This window comes from Penicillium diatomitis (genome assembly GCF_028827545.1).
Source record: "Penicillium diatomitis strain IBT 30728 chromosome Unknown utg000015l_segment0_segment0, whole genome shotgun sequence".
Taxonomy (NCBI): Eukaryota; Fungi; Ascomycota; class Eurotiomycetes; order Eurotiales; family Aspergillaceae; genus Penicillium; species Penicillium diatomitis.
The window spans coordinates 479,862-505,506 of record NW_026623187.1 but is presented as its reverse complement, the minus strand read 5'-3'; the positions used below and the strand labels follow the sequence as shown (position 1 = coordinate 505,506).

The following is a 25,645-nucleotide window of genomic DNA, read 5'->3' as shown; positions in this document are numbered from 1 at the left end:
TAAAAATTCAAGATACAAGAAGGCGTACCGGTAGATTGAAGAAGAATCGAGAAATTTGACTTCATGATGCCATTGACGGGCCACCTCAATCAAGTGCCCTGTGAACCACAACCCTCAACAATTACATACTGATCATTCAATAGACTGAACTCCTTGTTGCACTACAGGGGAAGTAGACATTGAGCGTAAAATGCACTGTAAGCCGTGCAGACGCCTTGGGCACAAGTTGTCGGACCAGTCCACCCAAAGCCTCCGCACTGTCCATACAATGGGGCACCTGTTCCGGACCCAGCTGCAGAAGTAGTGGTTGTGGAGGGCTTAGTGGAGGTGGTAAGCGTGGTGCTACCCCCGCCAGTGCTACCACTTATGATCTGTGCGACTTGATTGACGATTGCAACCATTTGCACACCTATTCTCGAAATTTTAGAATAAGTGATCCATGATGCATGAGGCAGATGTTTCCGCGCAAGGTAACTTACCTCCGATCTGATCTGCGTTGCTGCCGTACCAGCCGACCCAGTCCCAGCAGCCGTTGGGGTTGCTCAGAGAGCCCTCCCAAGTGGAGTGGATTGTGTTATCGGGGATGGCTTGTGGATAGAGAATGATGATGTTATTGGTATCTAGAAGGGGTCCGAGAGTCAGTGGATGTTGGACATAAGATGCATCAAGGAGAAACGAAGGAGAACACATACCAGCCCATTTATTATACCCGGTGTTTTGGACAAACTCCATCTGAATATTGCTATAGCTTTGCAAGCAGCCATGTAGAGCCACATGAAGCTTGCAAACAGTACTGCCGCCCTGGCAACTGGCAGGAACATACAAATACCCAGTACTATCCATGCCAGCCGCACCATAAGCGCCGGTCTGGGCAAAGGAGACAATACTACCGGATAATGTACCTGTGTTTCTCGCATTCAGGAATCCATACATCCATTGCAAGACGGCTCCTGCTCCATCATAGTTGCAATTGCTGATATACGGCGAAGAAGACATGGAGCAAGAATTGTCGCCCGAGCCACTGAAGTCAGTAGGAAATGTATGAACAGCGCCGCTGGTTGTCACATAGGAGACATCGGCCGAGGTGTCGAAGTTACTGAGCTGAGAATTCAGCGCGTTCATCACGTTTGGTCCAACAGTGGTGTCGGCTGATCCGGTCCATAGATAGATCTTGCGATTCTTTAAATTGCTGGTAGGGGCAATTTGATTACCGCTCCAGGATTTCATATTAGCAATTGGAGTGGTGATTGATGGATTTCCATTGTACATGCACGATGTGTACTATGGTGTTGAAGGATTGAGTCTTAGCAACTGTATTTTGTGATCAAGAGGAATGTCACAACTGACCGCTTGATTACGAGCACAATCAAATGGACCACCTGCGAAGACACCAAACCCGGTCTGGAAGACGTTCGAGTATGCTACGCCAAGCTGTGCTGAAAAGAAGCCACCGCTCGATAGACCAGAGACCGAGACTGAAGAGGGGTCGACATTGTATGCGCCCAGTGTTGACGCTGCAGTGGTGGCTCCGGCGAAGCTGGCAAGCCCAACGAGAGCACTTCGATATGGCATATTGATAAAAGCTCTGGTGATTGTGCGTGCAAGACAGAGCTGGGAATCGTTTCATAAATTCATCACGGAGTAACCGCATGCCTTATATAGATCGATCTTCATGCGGCAGTTGATGCGTGGTCGCAGCCACGATGCACTTCGCCATGTAGTATTCCATTCAATGAGGTAACTTCGAGAGATCCCGTGAAGATTCTGCAACTCTGCAAACTGCTGGCCTGCCAAAATCCAATGACTTGGATCCGCTCATCTGAATGGGAACTTCAATGTGTGATGCAGACACGTGCCGTGCCATCTCCTTTGCACTTGGGGCTGGTGTGAAGCCTGTGCTTACCCCGGATTTGAATGGTGGCGCGCGGGGTAAAGCTTGGAGGAGTAACCCCAGAAAAGTACAGTCACATCAGCTGCGGATCCGAAATCGATCGGGCTTGCTTCAAGATTCAGGATCTTCCGTTGTCCATGAGCAAAGTGTTGTCGAATGGTTGCCTGGTTGTTGATATCTGGGACTTATCACCACCTGATTCGGTCAGTTGGCAGCCGGCCGGATGGGTGGGCTCCCTTCCCACCAGCACTCTCACTTTTTCATTCATATCACGCTTGAGTTCTTTCTTACCAATGCAACTCCTCTCAACATCACGCTGATGCAGAAGAATCAAGACGTCTGTCCGATCTTGCAGCTCGGATCCGAACCGACGCGAGGCGCACAGTGTCTAGATGAAGCCAATAGTAGATGACATGAAAGCTTTGACTTCTTCAGCATACTAGCTCGGCTACACATGCAAACCAATCGCCTTTTACAGAATTGGAAGCTTGTTTTACCCCGCAATAAAGGTGTGGCCAGGGCCTCATAGACCCAGCAGATCTTTGTTTACAATGAATTTGACATGGCCACCGGATGTGCACTGCGTCGATCGGATCCGATTCACCTGAGGTAGGGCATAAAGACGCTCTCATTCGACGGAATGTGTTTCTCTGCTGAATAAGTCAAATATGCTGAATGCGAAGCTTGGCTGCACCTATAATTCCCACGGTTCGAGCTGACATGATAAAGCGAGCTCAACCACCACATCTACGAATCTAAGGTCCCTGGACAATATCTCCTTCTGGACGCATGTCTTCTGACCTTACGTCCTTTCAATTCAACCAAAACGAGGATTCGCAGTGTTAATCGCACTGACCTGATAGCCGGACATGGTGACCCAACATGTTGACCTAACAGAAGTTCAGAAGGAGTCTCTCACGGACGACTACAATCTTTCACACCGTGAGAAACAAGTCATGAGAAAAATTGATCTTCGACTTGTTCTTGGAGCAGCGCTAGGGTATTCTGTCAACCTCATGGATCGGGGTAATGTTGGTATGGCTGCGATTGCAGGGTATGAACCATGAGCTGTGCTTATTTGAGCTCTTCACTGACTCTTTGCAATTCCCACATGAAGAATGTTGAAAGATTTGGACTTTGTCGGGTATAGATATGTAAGTGATCTTGGCCTTTATTTATATATTGTATAGGAAACGCTGACAAGTGATGCAAGTCCTTGATGGTTCTCATGTTCTTTGTCACATACGTGATTTTCCAGCCTCCATCCACAGTTTTGATCCGGAAGATTGGTCCCCCAAATTTTCTATCAGGCATCATCCTATCATGGGGAATACTCATGTTGGTCAGTGTAGAAGCAGTCACATACCAGCTTTCCCGCGACTAATCTTTTGTCTATAGGGAATGGGTTTTGCCAAGTCATGGAGCCAAGTGCTTGCTATTCGTATACTGCTGGGAGTCTTTGCAGCCGGTTATTTCCCGGGCTGTATGTATTTGCTCTCCTGTTGGTATCTTCGCTGTAAGTTCCAAGGGCCCTCACAGTGGCGTATGATCATATACTGAAAGCGTGACACTTCCATCCTAGATGAGGTTCAAAAACGATTCTCTGTATTCTACGGCATTGGCTGCGTCGCATCAGCCTTGGCGGGTATTTTGGCCTTCGGGCTCATTCATATGGACGGCGTCCAAGGCATTGCAGGATGGCGCTGGATTTTCATCATGGAAGGGGTTGTAAGTGGACTGGGGGAAGCGAACAGCAGATTGTCGTGAGAAGTGGCGACAAAAAGCTAATCCCTGCAGATTACGGTCGCACTTGGTGTTCTCTGTTACATCCTCATCGTCGACTTCCCTGACAAAGCTTCACAAAGTTGGAGATTCTTGTCTGTGGAAGAGTGCAACTTTGTAATCAGCCGTATTGATCGAGATCGACACGACGTGGAGCCAGAGGCGCTCACACTGGGTCGATTCTTGAAGCCGGCTCTTGATATCAAAATCTGGGGATTTGCTATACTCTTTTGGTCGGTTTTTCCATCGACGTTGACCGGTTAGATGAGGTGTGCATGCGCTAACATCCACATGGCTATCTCAGCTGCTTGACAATCAACACGTACGCCATGGCATATTTCTTACCCATCATCCTTTCCGAGGGGATGGAATTTGGCGTAGGAGCATCTCAATGCCTCTCTGCACCACCATGGATCTTTGCCGCCTTGGTGATGTTCGCAACAGCTTGGATTGGCGATAAGATTCAACGACGGGTGCCCATCTTATACTTCAATGTCTGTCTCTCTCTTATTGGCTTGCCAATGATGGGATTTCTCCAAAGCAATGCAGGACGCTACGTTGGCGTTTTTTTGACGGTGGCAGGAGCCAACGCAAATGTCCCCGCATGTATGGCGTGGCAAGCTAATAATGTGCGAGGTCAATGGACTCGTGCCTTTTCCAGCGCAACTCTTATCGCTTTCGATGGTATTGGTGGCATCATCGCGAGTCTGGTGTTTGAGAAGGACGCGCCGCATTACCGACCAGGCGTGTATACTGCGCTGGGGTAAGTGAACCTCCAAGGCGACTTGTCTTCTCGTAATAACACCCCGAGGCGAAGATGCTAGGCTAATTAAAGTGTGGCGCAGAGCGAACATTGTGTTTTTCCTGACAGTCACGGCCCTTGCCCTTTGGTATCGACGATGCAACAGAAGAGCCGACCGTGGCGAACTGATCATTGCTGGTGTACCTGGCTTTCGGTATACTATCTGAGGCGCAGATCGCTCGATGTGGAACTTGGGGCCGTTGGATGCGAGAGTCTCTGATTCGGATTCATTCTCCAAGCCGCGTACGTGAAGATTTGCGATCAGAGACATGATTTCTTGTGATTGCTTCAGCTTGTCAATGGTAAATGCCAAAGTAGCTCCAAGGGGCTGATCACCTTTTGTCACTTATGCACTGTTCCACGTTGAGACTGTCGGGGTAAGAGACGCACCGAGAAGTTTCCCCACGTCCCCACGAAAGCAAATTCAAATAGTTGCCTGGACCTCTTGTGTAATGCACCTTGGGAATCGGGGCGTTTCTTCAGATCTACCTATCCATCGAAACCACATTCCTCTCGTTTCGTATTACGCCTCTCCCGATCACACGTAATACATGGGTTCTTCTATGCAATACGAAACAAGGCAGCCAAAGTAGCGCTCAGCCCTCAGGTCAGATTACGTATAGTGATCTTTACAGAACTCAGCACTGAATTTGGGGGTCTTCTTCGCGGCAACAGATTGCATTCAGGTGTTCGATCATGATGCCACAATGATGTACATTGCCATCCTCTTTGCCTCAACGCTCGAGTCTTACGCAAACACAAACCCTGCAACGGAGCGTATCTCCTTGTAAACTCAGGCTTATCATTGACGATACCCTCCTCAGAAGTGACCACGTCAATGCTATCAATTCATCTTCAATCTCGCCATGTCCACCCACAAAAGGAACGACCTCCCGTCCATCCACCGCTACATCACCACCCACAATTCCGAAGGCGAGGCGGTCTTTGTCTCCCATGCCCAAATCCCCGACTATATGCCCTCTCAGCCCGCCGGCGAAGACGGCGAGATCGCCCTCCTCTACGCGACGACCTCCCTCCCCGCTATCGTCGACAATGAAGCCGATCTCGCCATGTACGACGAGTTCCTCCACCAACCGCCCGGGCTCACGACCGCGTCAGGAACCATATTCCGTCTGATTGATCTGCGGCCGGGTAAGATCAGCCCGATGCATCGGACAGTGAGTGTGGATTACGGGATTGTGATTGAGGGGGAGGTGGATCTGATTTTGGATTCAGGGGCGACGAGACATTTGAGGCGCGGGGATGTGAGTGTGCAGAGGGGGACGGCGCATTCGTTTCGAAATCGGAGTGAGACGGAGTGGTGTCGAATGTTGTTTGTTTTCTTGCCGATGCAGAGGCTTGTGATTCATGGGAAGGAGTTGGGAGAGGAGATGTATGATGAGGGCTATGATCGGGCTAACGGGGGATGAACAGGAAGAGGTTGTAGAATGTGGAGTTGGGACAGGCTGATGGAAAGATTGAGTGTCTTTCTGTGCATTAGTCTCTATGTACTACACTGAAGTGTAATAGACCGACAAATCACGTCGACGGTTGTTTGTTGAATCTGATGATTATATGCCCATCCTGTAGTCTTTGACCAGCATGCCTTTACACCGTCCGGCTCCAGACTGCCGAGACCAGGAAACAGTCGACGTCTGGCAAAAGAAAGCCGCAGATCCACGTGATGGCTGCCAGATAGCTCGTCGTAGCTCCTCCTTGCAGACGACCCTTGTTCCTGAGCCGAGAACAATCTCATTTCTACGATGCAATGCCGCGGTCTGTGAAACGTTCCATGTCCATGAAGACACTCGAGTCCCACTAGTATTGTCTCAGCACAGAGTTGTAGTGTCCTTTGCCACGACCTTCTCTTCGCCCCAGTCTGGTGAATCTCTCCTCACGCTGATCACTCAGGTCCTCGTGTCCATCAACCATGTCATTGTCAAGTATCACATCTCACGCTTTCCATGGCACACCGTCGACAGGACACTGCTGATCCCTCGAGCTCCATACTACCTTATTACGCTTTGACATCTATCGAGTGGACACCTTTGAGGAAAGCACCCTCTGGTCTTCCCCGATGCGGCAATCCCGAAGGTCTAATTGGCGTGCCGGACCGGGGCGGAGACGGGGAGATGGCGGCTTTAGATCCGAGGAATGTAACCCAACCCCTTTTAGGAAGTCAAGACGTCAGGGACTTTTAAGACCACTCTAGATGGTGAAGGGTCTGAAGATTGATGTCCTTGGTCTATTCGGTTGAAGTCTATCAGACCTTGAACTCGATCGCCGAACTGTACTGTGAAATTTGACTTGCTCGGGCTCCTTTGATGGGCTATCATCGTGAGCCATTCCAGATTGGACTCAAATTGGTACAGTAGACTATGCATACATCATAACCTACCGCGAGCTGACTCTGTCGTCAGATCTCGAACCCGCCCTCTTAACGATAAGGTATCCACAGTGTGAGATATAGTCACTCTCCACTTAACGAGGGCAATGTAGCGTTCAGGTACAGAACAACCATGATAATTGCCGATCCAAAGAACCATGACAGATCTAGCCTCAATCGTTCCATTCGTCTCGTTATGACGGGAGTGTAACCCCCTCCGAAGCCCCTCAGTCACTTTTTACGCTGTATATCTTGATCCTGGACCCCGTCACGTTTCTTGTGGAAGGCTTTTCTCGTTCGTCTCTTTGCTTTTATACATTATCCGTAGTGCAACACAGTCTTCCAAAGCCAGGATCACTTTCTGTTTGCATTAAGGGTTCCCTTCATCGTTCTAGCAACCGTTCAAATGCATTTTCTTACATTTGCGACTACGATATTCTTCGCCGGTGCAATCCCGCTGGCATTTGCGCAGGATCTCGCGTCGGTCGATTTGAGCAGTGATAATGTGCAGTGCGAGTCACAAGAGTACGTCGATTCCACAATGGTCCACGGGTGTTGTCTATAATATCTGGATAGAGTCAACATACTGATCTTATTCCCTCATCACCAGAATCGTCGATACCTGCGTCTCAATGATGCAACGGTATCTCCAAAAGTGTTCCTCCGATAACTGGGACTGTAAATGTTCAGGATACGCCAACATGGCCAAGTACGCATCCCAACCTACTCAATTCATGAACTTCACCCTATCAACTCATGTGCCCCCTCAGTTTGGCTCTGGCTAAATGACTGCAATTTTTGTTTCCAGCTGCTACGTCAACTGTCCGGATAGTGCGGCGTACATCGCCGCTCAGTCGTCCAGCGCCTCGAGTTGCGCCACGGCGAATGCATACGATGTTGGAAACACCGTGGTTCCCGATACATGGAAGACGATGAACTTTTACAATAACCATGTGCATGCGGCTGCGACCAAGACCGCTGAGAAGTTGGTTACGACGCCGACAAGCTCATTTGGGTTGAATGGGCAGAAGGGCTCGACGCAGCCGTCGAACGGTGCTGCGAGAATGACTAGTGTGAGTGGGCGAGGGAGTTGGCTTGCTCTTGTAGGGTTAGGGGTTGGGGCTTTGTTTTAGAATTTTGGGGAGGATTACGTGGGTTTTTACAGTATTTCGGGACTGTGCAGGTAGCTGATATGAATGTATAGAGAATTTTCGGACATGAAAATGAAGAATATCAAAGTGCACCCGTTCGACTCGTTAAAGACCTTGCGTATGGCGCTCCTTTCACTCCACCGCCTCGATTGTTGCGATTAGTCCACAGTGACTTGAACTTTCGACTTGTCTGTTCACAAATAAATCAGCTGTATTTCCAATATGTGACATCAGCGAACAGTTCTGATTAGATGCAATCAACATACAGAAAGCAACATGATCTTTAATGTTCATTGCCTTTTCCTTCGGAGTGGCGTAATACCACGCTGCATCTTTCACAACGTTATCTGCATCTTGTCAATCACCAGACATTCGTTCAAGTTTCCCTCTCTTTCCGCAAGGGCCTTCGTCTTTACATACCACCATTCTTCACAGAGTAATACTCCGCTTCTCCCTTCCACGGACAATACGTCTTGGTCTCGGAGCTCACAAAGACATTTGGGTCTTTGATAGCGGAGCGCGGGAACTACTCATCTCGTCAACAGAGTCAGGTCATTTAGATTCGGTCTGCTTGGAGCGCTCATTCTAATGAAACTGGTCGAGTGTATAAGGAAGACATACGTAGACGTTGCCTTCGACGGTCTCCCATGTGTCGGCCTCGGCAAGGACCAGATCACCTAGTTTTGCTCTGGCGGTTGGCATTGTTTATGGGGAAGGAGTTTCGACTGTGGAATTATCTTTGGGAGGAGGGGAATGTAAAGTGGTGAGGAGAAGAAATCGCGAGACTAGATGGTAGAGATCTGGAAGGTGGTGATCGGACAGATTATCAACGTCAGATCGCTGATCGGAGGAATAAGCAACCGCCTATTACCGGGAGACTCGTGCGGGGTAAATCTTAGCATAAGCTCAGAGCTTCCTCCAGGCACGAGCACAGAGGTACCTGATGCTTATTATTTAGAGGTCTTGAAGAGGAAAGTGACAAACCCCATTGAATGAAGTCGATCAAGAGGAGTATAACTCATGTGAAATGACAGATGATTCATGAAAAGAGGTTTGAACAACCTTCTGTCTAGTACCTAGTAGACACTGTCTACTAGGTACTTAGTGACTACCTAGTTATTGGGACTCCGCCCATAGTACCAGGGTCCATGCTTAAGCTCCCAATACCAGGATTTACCCCACGCGGGGGTTTTGACTGTCAACAACTTCCCCGCGCTGCTTTATCTTCAAGATGGCCGCTCAACAGCCTCTGTAAGAGCATCATCCTGAGAAGTCGCGAGCTGCATGCTGATTTGATTCACAATCCACAGGCATGTCCTGGTCACGGGGTCTACTGGGTTCATCGGCGCCCATGTCGTCGACAACCTGCTCGCCAAAGGATTTCGAGTCCGGGGCGCAACACGATCAGCCAGCAAAGGGGAGCAGATGAAGGCGGTTAGACCGCAATATGCGTCCCTGTTGGAGTTTGTAACCGTTCAAGACTTCAGCCATATCGGCGTGTTTGATGCCGTTATGGATGGCATCGACGCTGTAATTCATGTCGCAAGTGTAGGTGCAACAATTCTCAAGCGGATTGAACAGGTTCAGAAGCGCCCGGTTGACGGATTTGGGACAGCCGTTCTTCTACAACACCACCGATAACGAAAAGGACCTGATTTTGCCCGCCATCAATGGCGTAAAGTCTATCTTGTCCGCTTCAGCTCAATCAGGAAGCAAAGTTCGACGGATCGTCTTGACTTCCTCGTTCGCCTCTGTCCTGGACGTCGACCGCAATCCTCCACCGGACTTTGTCTATACCGCTGAGCATTGGAATCCTTTGTCCTACGAGACCGCCATTGACCCAGGCTCCTCATCTGTAGTGGCATATCGCGGATCCAAAAAGTTCGCAGAACTTGCTGCGTGGGAGTTTATCAAGACCAATGCACCCCGATTCGACCTCGTCACTCTCTGCCCACCCATGGTCTTTGGCCCCACTGTCCACCCTGTGTCCAGCGTCGATCAGCTGAATGAGTCCAACGCGGTTCTATGGAGCGTGGCAGCTGGTGCTGATCCCCTGCCGACAGCACGAGTCCCCGCATGGGTTGATGTGAGGGATCTGGCGGAAGCGCATGTTCAAGCTCTTATGAGCCCCGGTGCGGGTGGGAAACGATACATTCCTGTGTCGCCGGAGCCTTTTTCTTATGAATCCGCGGCGGATATCATCAAGGATCAGTTTGAGTGGGCTGTGGACTCGGTGACGAGAGATTATGAGGCTGGGAAGAAGCCGCAGGCATCGTATGGAGTTGATGGGGAAACTGTGGCGAGAGAGCTGCATTTCAGGTACCATCGATTTCGGGAGACGGTTGTGGACTTTGTTGTACAGGTCAGGCGGGACTTTTATGCCTCGGCATAAGTAGAGAGGTGTTGCTAGTGTGCCGTGGTGTTGTTGTGACTTGAGATATGGCATTGCCGGTGTGTTTGAGAGACTTGTACAGCCGCTCTTAGATGCAAGTATGCAAGGGGCTGTCGAAAGTCCGCAAGATGATTGGATTCATATATGTCACGTATCGATGCTCATGGAATATTTAAATACCGGAAAGAATCGATCGATATCGAAATGAACCATCTCCGCCCGAAGTGAGAGTACATGACACTTTTTTTTCCTTCTCTTCTGCGACCTCAAGCTCTCTTTCCAAGATCATCTTCAACCACAGGAGAAGACACCCAAAGATTGACCCGACAATGACCAGAACAGAAACTCTCAAGCTCGAGGACGCCACTTTGGAAGACATCCCCGCCATCACCGAGCTCTAGTTCGCCGTCTTTACAGACATGAAACCCTCCTTTCCCAACACCCGAAGTCATGCATCAATGGTGAAACAAAGCCAATGGTCACGACATGGCTCACAAACCACTACAGATATATCTCAAAGTTGTCGACACACAAGCGCTCGACTCGCCAGGCCGACCGCGACTGATCCCCTCCGCGAAATGGAATCTATCAATGCCTGAAGAGCGGGGACCGCGATTTCCACCTTGGCACGAGAGTGAACCCAGACATGAATGCGATGCGTTGTGTGGAGATTGGACCAGGATGAGTGCGGGTTATGGGGTGTCAAAAGCATAGTTGTGAGCGAACAATTGGGGCAGTCCTCTCCTTTTGATTGATATGTTTGCGAGCCGAGTAGAACACTCAGGATCCTTCAGCGTGCAGAATGACTCTCTGAATCAGAATTCTATTTACATCTGAACACGCTCGGAACTCGCCCTGGCTATCGCAAGCGAGGCGCAGGCTCCATGCTAGTCAAACGGAGATGTGATTTGGCGGATCTCAGTCGGATTAACGCTTATATGGATGCTAGTCAGGCGGGAGTGCTATTGTATCAGAACTTTGGATTTGCCGATCGCAGCGAGTCCAGGTCTGAAGAACATTTGATCGTCTCCATGGCGCGGAGTTAGGTTTCCGTCAAAGCAGGTGAGAGTTGTGTCTGGGGAGAAGCAGTCCGTCCATCGGCGGGACATTGACGACTGATCTGCTTGATAACTGGATACGGGTGAATATGGAGGGCATTGCAGGTGAAGGTCGGTATCGTTGGCAATGCTTTTGTGTCGAAAATATCGAGTGTCTTTGACTCGTTACAGACAGATCTCCCACCCAGCCAGGCCATTCGTTTTCAAGATCATTAGTTTGAGGCCCTGCAAGCACTAATAGAAGACACGCGGATCATTTTCTTATTCAGGAGAGACCAAAAAATGCCGAGAAATTTTCTTTGCTTTTGAGAATCTTCGGCTGAGCCACCGTTACGGTGGAGAGAGGATGGATCTTCCTCGTACCCGAAACAGCAAGTTTGAAGAGTATAAACTATAGAGTCCATGGAGTCTTGTCAGTCCCATACCTACCATTATAATCATAATCGCAATCAAATTCGGTTAGACGAATGGCTGACTCTTTTCGTCTAACCCAGCCCGTTAATCCCCGCCCCGTCCGTTGCTTGGCGGGTGAAAGATCGTCCCCTGAGTTCAAGTTGGTCTCCAGTTCCGACTGAACTGGGGAAGATTGTCTGCCACGGTTAGCACTTCGGATGTCGGACTTTCAGAGCAATGCTTGCTTCGGTATAGCCTCAGGTTCGCTTTCTGCGTATGCTATGTTGAGTTGTTGACCTGTACTAGCATCTACTTGAACGACTTTCCTTAGTATAGTCTAGCTTGTTTCGCCAGACAGCAAGAGTTTACCAGTGAGGATCAAAAATCAATCAAGTGTTCAAATGCTAACCCGAGTCTGTCTGGCTCTGCTGGGGAGTACTAGTCGAATGTCAGGTGATCTGTAGCGCACGCGGTATCCGGCCAGTCATCAGCAAGAGAAACAATTCGACTTTTGAATCTCCCCTTATGGTACCATTCCAAGTCCATCGCCACAGATCCTACCATGATCGTCGTTTTGACCATCGTTAGGGGCCACTCCTGTGAGAAAAGTACCTGTAACTGATCCCTTCTGTGCCCCCGCTCCAGCCCCCTGCCACTGCTTGGCTTGGCGACCAGGGAGGATTTATTTTCGGCACGACTACTGCATGAACGGCCTGGACAAACTGATTCTCCTTGCGCAGCCTGCAAGCTCGTCCGGTCAATGCCGGTAGTCCGTCGAGTCGACCTGGGTCTCAACAGTCTGCACGTCGCAGCACACTCACTATCTGTAGATTCTGACGCACATCCAATGAAGAGAAAACCCGGAGGAGACTCGCATACCTGAACATCTTCCCAACAATCGTGGACTCCCGTGCCTTGCAGCCCTGGGTGAAGTTTGCAACACCGATCTTGACGGCCCCACTCGATTCGATCTGTGTCCGCTCCACGAAGAACGTCATCCATGGCCCATGCAGATCGCCCACTTTTGGGGTTGCGACGAAACCTCTCTTGGCAGACTCCACGCCCCCAACAAGAGGACTGAGAAAAAGCACTCACGAGCTTGAGTAAATTGGAGCAGAGCTCTAGGCGTTACAGTTCCACAACCAGAACCCCTGCGGCCAAGAACGATTATCATCAAGGCTCGACCAGTCCCGGAGCTTGGATTGAGAGAGAAAAAGTGGGGATGGAGGAGTGCAGCCGTCCAGAGCGTACTACTGTGCGGCGTACGCTATTACCAAGCACCAGGCCTCGAACGTTTTGCTTGAAAATCGCCATGTGCCTTGGATAAGTGCAGTGGGGATGGGCATGCTGTGCCCGTTGATGGTGTCAAAGGATGTAGCCATCCTGTTCCTTGTTCGTCTTTCTGGTGACCTATCCTCGATTTGGAACGGCGCTGATTCTTTGGCGTCCAGCCCAGAGTCTGACTGAGCTGACGGGCTTCAGACAACGGGAGATGCCCGGTCATTGGCATCCTCGGCCGGATAGCCAATCGAACCTAAAATTGGTCCTTCGATCGTTCGGAGACATGTTTGATCGTCTAAATCACAAGATAGACACCGCGTCACCTGATATGCAGCTTGATTCCCCACCGACAGGTTGGAGCCTTCTATCAGAGCGCCGAGGATTTTTGTGATGAGCACGTCGTATGGCCCAGATCTTTCGAGACTTGTAATCAGATGAGTGCTCCGCGACGTATTCGAAGGATCTAATCAGCATCAGCTTCTCCGACAGCCACTAGCTTATTTCCGCCATCTTACAATTGGCCCACCTGGAATGTTGCACCGCTAAACTGAATGTTTGAGGGACTAAACCCAAATGATCCTGTCTCCGCTTCGGATGTCTACACAATCGGCAAGCGCATGCAGATCTACCAGCGCGACTGCCTTGAGCAAGGGTATCGATATCCTGCATCATCAGCCTTTGGGTGAATAGGGTGGATCAATTGGCTCTTTCCAAAAGACGTTGTTTCCTTCGGAAGACGCCTGTAGAGTGAATCGTCATTTCCTGAGAAAGCTCCCAGATGAGCCATCACAACATATAAACAAGTTCCGCCCTGCCTTCATCCACAGTCATCAGGTTCTTTTCGTCTATCCATTATTTTTCTGGTAACCTTCTAGCTTGTGCCAGAATCCCCACAATGCGGACTGTCGGATTTGTCACAGGTCTCATTGGCGTTGCCAATGCGGCTTGTCCCTACATGACGGGAGAAGCGGGTGGACTGGATCGTCGGGGCGACAAGGACGCCGTCTCTGGAACAGAAAATTTCCTGTCCGAGTTCTACTTGAAGGACGACAACACTGTTTTTCTGACCTCGGACGTCGGCGGCCCAATTGAGGACCAGAACAGCTTGAAGGCTGGTGAACGTGGGCCCACGCTGCTTGAGGACTTTATTTTCCGCCAGAAGATCCAACGATTTGATCATGAACGAGTATGTGCGGCTGCTCAATTCTCATTTTTATGATTACTCAAAGCTGAACGCATCTCGCATAGGTCCCGGAACGTGCAGTTCATGCTCGTGGTGCCGGCGCACATGGAGTTTTCACTTCCTACGGCGATTGGTCAAACATTACTGCGGCTTCGTTCCTGTCTTCGGAGGGCAAGGAGACGCCGATGTTTGTTCGTTTCTCTACTGTCGCCGGTAGTCGAGGAAGTGCCGACACTGCTCGCGACGTGCACGGCTTTGCGACACGTTTCTATACCGATGAGGGCAATTTTGGTAGGGAAATACTTGATCCACGTCGCCCGCATCTCTGCCAAGTACTGATCAGTTGCAGATATTGTTGGTAACAACATTCCCGTTTTCTTCATCCAAGACGCCATCAAGTTCCCCGACTTGATCCATGCAGTCAAGCCTCGTGGCGACAACGAGATTCCCCAGGCTGCAACCGCCCATGACTCTGCTTGGGACTTCTTCAGCCAGCAACCCAGCACCTTGCACACCTTGCTGTGGGCCATGGCCGGTCACGGTATTCCTCGATCTTTCCGCCACGTTGATGGATTCGGTGTGCACACATACCGACTCGTTACCGAGAAGGGTGACAGCAAGCTGGTCAAGTTCCACTGGAAGGGTCTTCAGGGTAAGGCCAGTCTAGTTTGGGAGGAGGCGCAACAGGTGTCCGGCAAGAATGCCGACTATATGCGACAGGATCTGTTCGATTCAATCGAGGCCGGCCGCTTTCCGGAGTGGGAGGTAGGTATGCTCTGCTCCGATTGGATTAGCTTCTTCAAACTGACGGTTTGTAGCTTGGTGTTCAAATCATGGAAGAAGATGATCAGCTTCGATTCGGCTTTGATCTTCTGGATCCGACCAAGATTGTCCCCGAGGAGCTTGTGCCTGTCGTCAAGCTCGGCAAGATGACGCTGAACCGTAATCCGATGAACTACTTTGCGGAGACTGAGCAAGTCATGGTATGTCCTCGGATGCAGCTGAAACATTGAGATTGACGATTGCTGACCCCGCTTTAGTTCCAACCTGGCCATATCGTTCGCGGTGTCGATTTCACCGATGATCCTCTCCTCCAAGGTCGCATCTACTCTTACCTGGACACTCAGCTGAATCGTCACGGTGGTCCCAATTTCGAGCAAATTCCCATTAACCGTCCTCGCGTGCCCATTCACAACAACAACCGCGATGGCGCCGGTCAGATGTACATCCCGCTCAATCGGAATGCCTACTCGCCCAGCACCCTCGATAATGGCTCCCCCAAGCAAGCCAACGAGACTGTTGGCAAGGGCTTTTTCACTGCGCCCGGTCGCACATCAACGGGTCAACTGCTCCGCGCTGTTAGCTCCACTTTTGAGGATGTCTGGTCGCAGCCGCGCCTGTTCTGGAACTCGCTTGTCCCCGCCGAGCAGCAATTTGTTGTTGACGCTATGCGCTTCGAGAGTGCCAATGTCATGAGCCAAGTTGTTCGCAGCAATGTCATCATTCAGCTTAACCGTATCAGTAATGACCTTGCTAAGCGTGTCGCCGAGGCCATTGGTGTCGACGCACCCCAGCCCGATCCAACATACTACCACGATAACAAGACCGCCAACGTCGGAGCCTTTGGTCAGAAGCTGATGAAGCTTGAGGGTCTCAAAGTCGGCGTCCTTGCCTCCGTCACCAATGCCTCCTCTCTTACCCAAGGCGCAACCCTCCAGGGTCAACTGAAGGACGTTGGCGTTGACGTGATCGTTGTTGGTGAGCGCATGGCGCAAGGCGTGAACCAAACCTACTCTGCAAGTGACGCGATCAACTTTGATGCCGTGGTCATTGCGGACGGTGCACAGGGTCTGTTCAACCCCAGCTCGAGCACCGTCTCGCCCAAGGCCAAGTCCTCCGGCGCCACATCGCTGTACCCTGCTGGTCGTCCCATGGAGATTCTCATCGATGCCTTCCGCTTCGGTAAGCCAGTCGGCTCGCTGGGCCAGGGCTCTGTCGCCCTTGAGAATGCGCAGATTTCCAGCGACAGAGACGGTGTGTATGTTGGAGATGCTGTCAATGAGGACTTTGGCGACCAGATCAAGGAGGGTCTGCGCACATTCAAGTTCCTGGATCGGTTTGCGTTGGATGAGTGAAAGCTTTAATTATTGTACATAGTTGGTGCGGTGGAGCTGTTCACTCATTCTTGGCTTTCAGCAGGTCGTTTGATGATCATTGCCTTTCAATGAATTACGGGATTATTCATAAATATCCACGGAAACTGCAGTATCCCAACTTTACAAATACTCTGAGTTTTTTTTATTTTCAGTGTGTTATCAAATCTCCTTGGAATAGATACGGAACACAGTGTAATCAGTCGAGAATTATCCAGTTTATGATTCACTAAAGCTATGAAACTAGATTGCGGCTCAATGAATCCTTTTATTCAACTTCTGTGTAGAGACGAGAGATTTTAACAAGGTATGATCTTGAATCTCATTCCGAGGCCATCAAGTAAAATGAATAAATTGAGAGACATGTCCATGGTCATGTCCATGTTCATGTGCCATATTCACACAAAATCAACTTACAACCCTCTCGACCGACGACCCTTGGCCTGAGCGCTCGCCAATCTCTCCGCGACTCTACTCTTCAAGATCCGCGACTCGATGATACCAACATCGCCGCTGCGAGTCTGCTTTGCCTTCGTCTTGGTCTTCGACTGTCCGATGATCGCCCACTCGGCCACCGTCGCACCGGTACCATTCTTGGCCTTGACGTCGGCTTCATCAAGGGCCTGGTTGCCTATGATCAGAAGCGATGCGTAGCGTGCAGCGGGAACGGCGGAGGAGAGAGTCACGTTGGTGGTGTTTCCGGTGGGGATCATGATCTCGTCTAGGTTTGTGATGTTGGGCTTGTAGGGGTTTGAAAGGGCGATGTTGGTTAGAGAGCTGATGATCTGGAAGTCTGTTGTGTTTGAGGCGCATGAGGAGGTGAATGTTTGGGCGGGGTTGTCGAGGGTCTTGTTGTGGAAGATGACGGTTGCATTGACGGGGGGTGCTTGGGCCCAGTCGAAGTGGAAGCCGGTGATCATTTGGCCGGCGTCTTGGTCGAGGGGGACTGTTACGGCGCTGAGGTTGGCGGCGTGGCTGGGTTGCCATTTGGTGGAGGTGGCGCCGTCGTTGATGGCGATGGGGAATTGGCCGGGTGCGAAGGTTTCGCTGGATTGGGCGGGTTGACATTGGATCAGGTTTCCGTCGATGGTGTTGATGGCGCCGATTTGGCGGTTGGGGAGGGCGACGGAGCTGCCGTTGCTGGGGAGGATGTAGGTGGTGTGGTTTGTGTCGAGGCCGGAGTGGATGGTGATGGATTGGTTGGCGAAGCGCTGGTCTGCGGTGTCGAGGGGCTTGGTCGCGGCGCGGCTGATCACGGTATGGGTGTGGTTTGACCATGCGGAGATGGGCCAGCCTTTCCAGTAGAAGGTACGGTATTTGAGGTAGGGGATCTGGGGGGGCAGGTTGGGGTCGACATGGAGGATGTCGTCGGCTACGTAGCGGAGACCGAGATAGCCGAAGAGAACGACTTGGTTGGAACCGCCGTGGCCGGTCAGGAATGGGAAGGCAGGGTGGGTGCCGCCGTTGATGGTGGCATTGTCGATTTGCTGTTCTGACATTTGGTAGAACGGTGCTCGCGTGTAGGGCTTGTAGGCGTTTTGAGAATAGGTGTACGCAGAGCAACCCGAGGGCGACATTTCGTTGGCGACAGCTGCAAAGATAGCCCATGTCATGGCTGGTCCGTCTGGGGACTGCTTGTTGGCGTACTAAGTAGGGCAGTTTCTGATTAGTTCATGTTTACATGGCCCTTATCAATACAGGGTGGTCATGACACTCACATAGTCCAAGTCATTCAAGGCATCCTGCTGGGAGTAGTTGGCAGTGTAGTCCAGCGGGTAAGTGTTCAGGACAACATCGGCCTGTTTCACCACAGCACTGCCGTTCATGGTTGTGAACTCAAGAGTCACCCCGTTCTCACGGAGAACGAGAACGTTCTTGGCAATTTCATCCCAGGTGGAGTTCTGCTCCAAGCCAAACTCCTGACGGAACTTGTTGGCATTGGTAAGCGTTTGCGCAATGAGCGGCATCGTGAAGCCACCAGCGTCGACATGATTCGCGTACTCGTCCTGCTGATTGTCAATGGTCGCTCGAATCTAGTAATGTCATCAAAGAGGCAAAGCACTCACCGGGTCGGTCATGTTGGTCAAGGTCCAGTGAGATCCGTTTCGCTCCACCAAATTGGAGTAGACCGTGGCAACAGAGTTGTAAATAGGGAAGAGAGAGTTCTTGAAAGTCTCGTTATCACCGCTCGCTACCCACTCGTTGATGATCGCGAGACCAATGTCACCATTCAGGTGGTACTCGTAATCCCAGCATGGACCCGTGGCCGTACAGTTACCATATCGTCCACTGGTCCAGGCATAGATGGCAGCATCAGGTGCGAAATACGTGCTATTTTTCGATCCAGTGAACTTGGTCTTGATGTTCTCCTTTGCTTGCGGGTACAGATCCACACGGTAGTTGGTGATGCGCTGAGCAGCCTCGGGATGTGAAGCAACCAGGCCGGGCTGCATCCAGACATCGGCATCCCAGAACACCTGGCCAGCGTAAGAATCAGAAGTCAAGCCACCGACAGAGATACTGTGACTGTTCAAGCTGGTGTTGTTGGACACATTCATGGCGTTCTTGCCAACGGTGTTCTGCAAAAGATAATAGGTGTTTGCGACTGCGATCACAGCAGAGTCAATGATGTAGTTGTCATTGGGCAAGGTACCATTCGGGAAAGCATAGCGATCGACCGAGTCAACTGGCATGACATTCGCCCACTCTTCCACATGGGCTTTAAGGGACTTTGCGTAGCCGTTCTTGGCCGCTGCCATGACTGCCTCCTTGGCCACATTCTGAGGGTTGGCAAAGGCATCCGTAGAGGCAGCGCCGACAAACTTGGTAATTTGGACCTTTTTCCCCTTCTTGAAAGCAACCGGGGCGGTCTGCACCACAGACGAGGAGTTACCGCTGACGTACGGCTTGTTGTTGACGCGCTTGCGCGACGACAAATCCACCGAGGAAGAAGCAGTGAGGTTGGCATAAACGTAAGCCGTCACATTGGCAATTCCATTGGGTCGCACAGCAGAGTAGATAGCACCATTTTCCTCGCCAGACTCAACAAAATCGGTACGGACTGCAGAGTACCCGTCCAAAATGTTGGCGATGGTTGCGTTGCCATCCTTGGAAGGGACGATTGTCATGTCCACGACGGCCTGATTGACATACAACTTGTTGACAAACAGGCGATAGCTGATATCGAAAGATCCATAATGATCATTTGGCTTCCACTTGTAAGACCACGAGAGAACACCCGCCTGGAAATCATAGGTCGAGGTGAAATTGGAAAGGGTCGCATTGTCCACATTGGCATCCAAATAAGTCTGACAATCAAGCTCCAGGATAATGCCGCTCCAATGGGGAACTCCACTGATCGCACTATCACCGCCGTACTGATAGAGCCAGGGGAAGTTAGAGCCATTCGTCGTAGGTTGGGAGTCCCAGAAGCCGCTGATTGTCGCGAATGACTGGCGACGTGAGAACAGCGGCCAACCACTGATCACGTCACCGCCCTTGGTCGCGTTGTCCAATTCAAAGAACGGACCAACACTGGCAACATTGATACCCAAGTAGCCGTTGGCCACGGAACCTCGGGACTGGAACCGACCCTGCTCCAGAGTCGTGGTCTTCAACACCCAGTTGTCGTCGTCCCAAGTCACGCCGTCAAAGTCGGTCTTGTACACATTCTTGCTGGCATGTGTCTTCTCGGCTGAGTTGCCATGGTCCGAGTAAGACTTCAAGCACCGTTCCACACGGCTTTTCGGACTTGACGCATCTGCCAGTGAGCTCAGGGAGAGCATCGCCTGGAGAGCTGTATAAACAAGTGACTGAGATAGGAATCAGCATGAGTCTACATGTCCACTGTAAAATTCCAGCTCACCTTGTACTGCATCTTGCAGTCTCTCCTCTTGGTGAGAACAATCAGATGCCTGAGTAGCTAAGAGTCCCGTTCGTTGATGAAAGCGGTTGTGAATGATTGTGAGTTGGATTGCACCTTCCTGGTTGAAAGGGATGAAATGAGGACAAAGGAGCGAGGACAGGGAGTAATATATGCAAGAGGTTAAACGTTCATACAAAGATGCCCGAGGCCCCAGGGTATGACGCTAGACGATATTTATGGAAAGTCGGGTGACACTCGGGGATTTCAACTCAATTACGAAAGAATATTGATCCGAGCACCGAGAAAACCACATGGCCCTCTCTGCCAAAGGCAAACCTAATGCAGGCGACCTTAGTTATGACTTCCTGCGTGAGTTCAGTGTGGGGGTGACTGTGCATGCACGAAGTCTACTTCACCTCGAGGACCAGTTGTAACTAGGGACTCCACAAGGTGGTAAACTCAATGCGAAGTTCCTTTGCCTTTTATTTTGGACGTCGCTGGCCCAAAGCCGGCAACTTCAGTGCGAGCAGGATCTTCGCAAAGTTTGACCGGTCCTGGAAAGCGTCTGTGCAATTGCCCCGCCAAGCCAAGAGCGAGAGCCATGTCGTATGCGGCTGGTCGTCGGCCACCTGATGGCGGATGACATCTTCTAAATGCAACTTCCAGGTAAAAGTGTTAGCATAGTACCCATTTTCAGTTCTCAGTTCCTGTTACACCCTGCCACTATACTACGTATTACCGTCTACCATATGCCATCTGTCATCTGCCATCTGCCATCTGCCGTTTGACGTCTGTCAGTGAATAGACACCGTCCAGTCGGTCCACACGGTGGCGTCGGAAGAAGCGGCTTGGGAGCAAGGTTGCTCTACGCCATTTCCACGCGGGCTGAGAGGTTGTCGGTGGATCCCCAGGTGGGGGAGGCTGGTGAAGGAACCCGGGGAAATGCACCTGTGCCGTTGCCAGGTCGGGACGGCGTCTGGTCTCTTCGTGGCCGAAGTCTCTCGAGGTCGGACAGCGGCCGGGAGAAAGTCTCGTCGAGGCCGGATTTGGACCCTGCGACTAGGCAGAAACGCACGGCATCTTCTTTGTCACCGAAGGTTGCGCACGAACCGGGAGTATCCACGGGACGCTAGCATATGGATGGCAAAGACAAATCTTGGGGTAAGGGAACCAGGGAGGAAGAGGATTTGGTTGGGGTGTGGGGGAAGAAGGTTTGGTGTCTGTGGAGGAGGCTGGATGCCGCCCATGTGCAGTTTTGTAGGTGATAGGTACTAGGTACTAGGTACCTCAATACCACGCGTTTGAGACGGGATGAACCACGTACTTCTACACGATCATCTATCGACAAACTTAAGAAATGCCCGATAATAGTCCGCCGGTGGATGCTCGATACTCTCTGAACCGGGGTTGAGATGTACTTCCCTTTCTGAGGTACTAGAACCTATGAGAAGAGCAGGTCTCTTCTCTCTACCACATTGGTACATACAGTGACATACCATACCTGACACAAAACTCGTCCAGTAATCGTACATTGCCTCTCTGAATAGACGTATGTATGATTGAATAATATCAACAGCGGTGGGAGCTTGTAGCGATCACATGAAGAATTGAAGTTCTTCAAAGCTATGGAGAGACAACACAGCGCTGTCCCGTCGTCTCATGAATAGCATGAAAGATAAATCCGTCGAGGACATGAAATCAAACAAATATCTATCACTACCGTCTTCTCAAGGTCAACCTACACTCCGTCTTCTGCTTGTTCTCCCTGATCGAAGCGGGTGTGACCCTCGGACCGAATGCTCGCCAGCGGGTCGTATATTCATAGCGGGTGGTACAACATTTCTATCGTACAACGAATGACATCTGGCAGCCCCATTCAACTCTCACAAATATGATACTTGGGCAAAGACATGAAATGGCTCGAGTCTTAGCGAGGATGATTGATAACACGGTAGGGGTTCAATGCGAGCCCTCCGGCAGCAGATGGTCGTCCCGAAAAGGCAGGTGTACTGAGGACTAGTAGAGTGCGCCAGAGCGGTGCGTGAGGATCACTCTCACTCTGGTAGATAAGCCCGGGAGTTGAAGTATCTAGAACTCGGCAAATGCCCTCGGGCTCCAGCATCCACGATGTGGGCTCATATTCAATGCTCATGAGTATCACAATCCGAGTAACCGGACTGGTGACTTCTTCCAGGCTGCTCAAAGTATGTACTGTCGAGGGGATTCTGCGTAATTGTCAGTATGGTCGTCATGAGCGTTTGTTCGGTGAAGAAAATTTCGCACCAACCTTCCATTTTCAGTAGTTTTTGGTTACTCTGGCGTCATTCATCCTTCTTCTTCATCGCTTAGCTTAGGATCTCCCGCCTCGCTCGTTGGCGTGGGAGAGGCGACCACGGTTTGAGCCTGAGAGAGTCTGCTGTGTCGAGGACGGGCGGCCTCAACAACAGCTCTCTCGCCCACGTAGTTGTTCCCAGACCAGCCCTTCTGGCAGACAGGACACGTCTCAGCTTGTTGCATGCGGAAGAAGTTGCGCACGCAGTGGTCATGCAGTCGGCCCGGGCAATTTCGGTCATCGCATCGTTGTCCCTGAGAAATCCGTATCAGTCTCTGCGCATCTCAAAGAAGGCTTCTGGTGAGAATGCAAGATACTCACCACTGTGATGATATCCTTGCAAGCAGCGCAAAACTTGATCCGGTTCTGCATCTGCCCATTCATATCCTCGTAATTGTACTCTGAAACCAGCCAAGTGCGCAGCTCCATCAGTGCCCGTGGACTGAGACTGTAGTTGCCTTTCCTGCTCTGCTCCAACCACCCTTCCTGTGTCAAAGACTTCATCACCTCCTGGGCCTGCTGCATGGTCAAGTTCTGAGCATTGCCGCTCTCAGTCTGCTGTGTGGCCACGTTTGTAGATCGTCTTCGGTCACTGCCTGCTTTAGACAGGCGCATGGCCTGCATCGAGGAAATGATCATGCCCTCAGATCGCCGAGTGTTGTTCTCTTCAAACATGTAGTCAAGCACTCTTTTGACGAATGCGATCTCGTCGGCAGAGTAGGTCGTCGCGAGCTGGGTGAGGGCGTCGCTGGTCGTGTTAACTAGGGCGTAGATCAGAATCGGGGGCGTAGTTGAGTCATCCGCGCTGTCTTTGGGATCCTGTCGTCGGGACGTTCTGATTTCTAGGTCGAAGGTAGAAATGGCGCCGTTGACCGTATCGACAAAGTCGTTCAATGTGGATTGCGTGACATCTTCCGGGGCAATATCGCGACTTTCTTTTTGGTATTTGACCTGTTAGTTGAGGACTTTCAGGGCCTATCAAGAGTTGGAGACAAATCATTCGCACCGTGAGCCGAGATTATTGCTGCTAGCACCGGCTGCGACTCTTCGAATGTCATGGTTGACCGAGCCATGAAGGCCTGCAGAAATGCGCGATGCCGGTCATCATAGATGTCCATTTTGCAGAGGACAGGAAGCGAATTGTGCAATGATGAGGGAGCTATCTGCTTCGAACAACCATTTGGCAGCGCCAAAGCTTCACCGTCAAAAAGCGCAGTGGGACGCGATTAGACGCGTGTGTGGGGGGTGCCAAGACCGGTGAACAAAGAAGCAGAGAAGTGCATGTGCGGGCAAACTTACGGGATCTAATTACTACGACCACCTATCGAGCCGGGGAATTTCCGACTACAGGGTTGACTCATCATGGTCTGGACTGCATGGAGATACTTCATCATTGACATTGGATTACTGACCGCAGGATTATACTTTCGAGTACATGAGTGCTAAGCAGGTATGGTCCTTTCTGACAGCACAATAGTGAGTGACTGTACCGCGCAGGAAGCCGCGAATGGGAGTACGAACATATTGGAGACCGATAATTAGTCGACACCTAGTCCATCAGGACGGTGAGGGCTGTCTCGATTCGATTCTCGAAGAAGCACATCACTTCAAAAAGCGACAATCAATAAGAATTCAAGTAAAGTCCGTTTGAGCTGCAGTCATGGTATCTTGAAAGACCTAGATTACAATTTGCGCACCAGCAAAGCAGATCACGAATATCGAAACCCCGACTCAACAGCCCATGATGCCACTTTTGCATAGAGGTTTATCGCCCAACGCCGATAATATGAAGACGGAAGTGAGGTGAGCCTGAGATTTGGCAATAGAAGAAAGAAATAGGCGGACGACGTGTTCAAGGGGACATTGACCTAGTGTCTCCGCCGGGTGGGCTCGGGACTTGGGCTGCGGCTGACACTGCGCGCGTCACGACCACGTTCCCTGAGCCACTTCTTTGTGCTCAAGCGAAGCTCTCGGTCCAATTCTGGACTAGGGTCTTTGCGATGAATGAAGTTGCAGAACCCTCCGCGGACACAGCCTTCACCACTATTCAATCGACAACATGCTTCTCGGAAATCTGTCACCGGTGATAACTCGCAGTATATCGGTCGCGCGGCATACCACCGGGAATTGAGCGTGTCGCATGCAGCTTGCGCATCTTCTTCGTACTTGAATCGAGCGTAGACGTTGCCAATAAGGTCTGCGGCCAAACGACAGGACAGAACGGTCAGTCTCGGGTTCATGGAACATAAAGGGCAGAAAATCAGGTGGAACTCAAGCACTCGAAACTTACGGTCATTGTTATTGTCACAGACGACCAACTCCTCCAGCTCGCCGTATTTGCACATCTCACACCAGACGTCTTCGTAGAAAGCATCGAAGTGATTCTGGAGCTGACTGGGGTTCATTTTGATCTTGGGGTCGTAGGCAGGGTTCTGATACATGTTGGGCATCAGGATTGTTTGCGAGTAGGAGGGCTTCACATGCTTGCGCGAGCATCGATCGCCGTGGCGACAGGCGCCAATCTTGTAATAGAAGGAGCAGTTGACTTTGTCCTGCTCGGTACCGAAAATGGAGGCGAGATAATTAGCCATGATGGATTTGTGATTTCGGAGTTGTGGTTTCTTAGGTCGTCAAAAAGTGAGTGAAGGTGTCGAATTAGAGTGATCAACGGGCGTTTGTTGGCGCTGACAGAAGTTGGATAGGTGATCGCGCACGAAGTCGAGGAGAGCGGACTGGATGGAGATATCAGATGCCTGAAGTTTCTGGAGAGCTCCTTGGGGCTGCGGCACGGCTGACTAAAGTGCGTAAAGTCGGACAGCTTTCCGCCGCCGTTTGCTTCACGCATCGGATTTTCTGTGAGTGTCGGAAAATAGATTATCCGAGGGTCAACCATGGCCGGTGTGGTGGCATCGTTGTGAAAAGCCACTGAATGCTCTGGTGACCAAGCTTGAAGTCTAGGACTAAGACCTCGGGCAT

The 25,645-nt window shown here is 50.9% G+C and overlaps 11 protein-coding genes across 11 annotated transcripts; 6 read left to right on the top strand and 5 right to left on the bottom strand.

Moving 5' to 3' along the window:
- Positions 1-161: 161 nt before the first annotated feature.
- On the bottom strand, positions 162-1,572 carry N7539_009003 (putative polyhydroxybutyrate depolymerase; the record flags this gene model as incomplete). The annotated part of the gene is made up of 4 exons (XM_056938598.1): positions 162-409; positions 480-620; positions 693-1,281; positions 1,348-1,572. 4 exons carry the CDS (start codon positions 1,570-1,572, stop codon positions 162-164), a joined length of 1,203 nt encoding a protein of 400 aa, XP_056785975.1.
- Positions 1,573-2,760: 1,188 nt separating this feature from the next.
- N7539_009002 (uncharacterized protein) lies at positions 2,761-4,642 on the top strand (the record flags this gene model as incomplete). The annotated part of the gene is made up of 8 exons (XM_056938597.1): positions 2,761-2,945; positions 3,009-3,045; positions 3,105-3,233; positions 3,290-3,374; positions 3,474-3,619; positions 3,689-3,906; positions 3,978-4,436; positions 4,519-4,642. 8 exons carry the CDS (start codon positions 2,761-2,763, stop codon positions 4,640-4,642), a joined length of 1,383 nt encoding a protein of 460 aa, XP_056785974.1.
- Positions 4,643-5,341: 699 nt separating this feature from the next.
- On the top strand, positions 5,342-5,905 carry N7539_009001 (cupin domain-containing protein; the record flags this gene model as incomplete). Its single annotated transcript, XM_056938596.1, has 1 exon — positions 5,342-5,905. One exon carries the CDS (start codon positions 5,342-5,344, stop codon positions 5,903-5,905), a length of 564 nt encoding a protein of 187 aa, XP_056785973.1.
- A 1,362-nt stretch (positions 5,906-7,267) lies between these two features.
- N7539_009000 (uncharacterized protein) lies at positions 7,268-7,994 on the top strand (the record flags this gene model as incomplete). The annotated part of the gene is made up of 3 exons (XM_056938595.1): positions 7,268-7,386; positions 7,472-7,570; positions 7,670-7,994. 3 exons carry the CDS (start codon positions 7,268-7,270, stop codon positions 7,992-7,994), a joined length of 543 nt encoding a protein of 180 aa, XP_056785972.1.
- A 176-nt stretch (positions 7,995-8,170) lies between these two features.
- Positions 8,171-8,714, bottom strand: N7539_008999 (DUF427 domain-containing protein; the record flags this gene model as incomplete). Its single annotated transcript, XM_056938594.1, has 4 exons — positions 8,171-8,202; positions 8,279-8,359; positions 8,433-8,538; positions 8,634-8,714. The coding sequence occupies 4 exons, from the start codon at positions 8,712-8,714 to the stop codon at positions 8,171-8,173; spliced, it is 300 nt and encodes a 99-aa protein (XP_056785971.1).
- A 529-nt stretch (positions 8,715-9,243) lies between these two features.
- Positions 9,244-10,404, top strand: N7539_008998 (SDR family oxidoreductase; the record flags this gene model as incomplete). Its single annotated transcript, XM_056938593.1, has 3 exons — positions 9,244-9,263; positions 9,323-9,560; positions 9,628-10,404. 3 exons carry the CDS (start codon positions 9,244-9,246, stop codon positions 10,402-10,404), a joined length of 1,035 nt encoding a protein of 344 aa, XP_056785970.1.
- A 486-nt stretch (positions 10,405-10,890) lies between these two features.
- Positions 10,891-11,450, top strand: N7539_008997 (GNAT family N-acetyltransferase; the record flags this gene model as incomplete). Its single annotated transcript, XM_056938592.1, has 2 exons — positions 10,891-11,038; positions 11,224-11,450. 2 exons carry the CDS (start codon positions 10,891-10,893, stop codon positions 11,448-11,450), a joined length of 375 nt encoding a protein of 124 aa, XP_056785969.1.
- Positions 11,451-14,031: 2,581 nt separating this feature from the next.
- On the top strand, positions 14,032-16,454 carry cat1 (catalase catB; the record flags this gene model as incomplete). Its single annotated transcript, XM_056938591.1, has 5 exons — positions 14,032-14,322; positions 14,385-14,610; positions 14,669-15,084; positions 15,138-15,302; positions 15,360-16,454. 5 exons carry the CDS (start codon positions 14,032-14,034, stop codon positions 16,452-16,454), a joined length of 2,193 nt encoding a protein of 730 aa, XP_056785968.1.
- A 431-nt stretch (positions 16,455-16,885) lies between these two features.
- On the bottom strand, positions 16,886-20,349 carry treA (alpha,alpha-trehalase treA; the record flags this gene model as incomplete). Its single annotated transcript, XM_056938590.1, has 4 exons — positions 16,886-18,118; positions 18,191-18,478; positions 18,539-20,284; positions 20,338-20,349. 4 exons carry the CDS (start codon positions 20,347-20,349, stop codon positions 16,886-16,888), a joined length of 3,279 nt encoding a protein of 1,092 aa, XP_056785967.1.
- Positions 20,350-22,662: 2,313 nt separating this feature from the next.
- Positions 22,663-23,787, bottom strand: N7539_008994 (non-structural maintenance of chromosomes element 1 family protein; the record flags this gene model as incomplete). Its single annotated transcript, XM_056938589.1, has 3 exons — positions 22,663-22,923; positions 22,991-23,604; positions 23,676-23,787. The coding sequence occupies 3 exons, from the start codon at positions 23,785-23,787 to the stop codon at positions 22,663-22,665; spliced, it is 987 nt and encodes a 328-aa protein (XP_056785966.1).
- A 750-nt stretch (positions 23,788-24,537) lies between these two features.
- Positions 24,538-25,260, bottom strand: N7539_008993 (zinc finger CCCH domain-containing protein; the record flags this gene model as incomplete). The annotated part of the gene is made up of 1 exon (XM_056938588.1): positions 24,538-25,260. The coding sequence occupies one exon, from the start codon at positions 25,258-25,260 to the stop codon at positions 24,538-24,540; it is 723 nt and encodes a 240-aa protein (XP_056785965.1).
- Between the last annotated feature and the right edge of the window lie 385 nt (positions 25,261-25,645).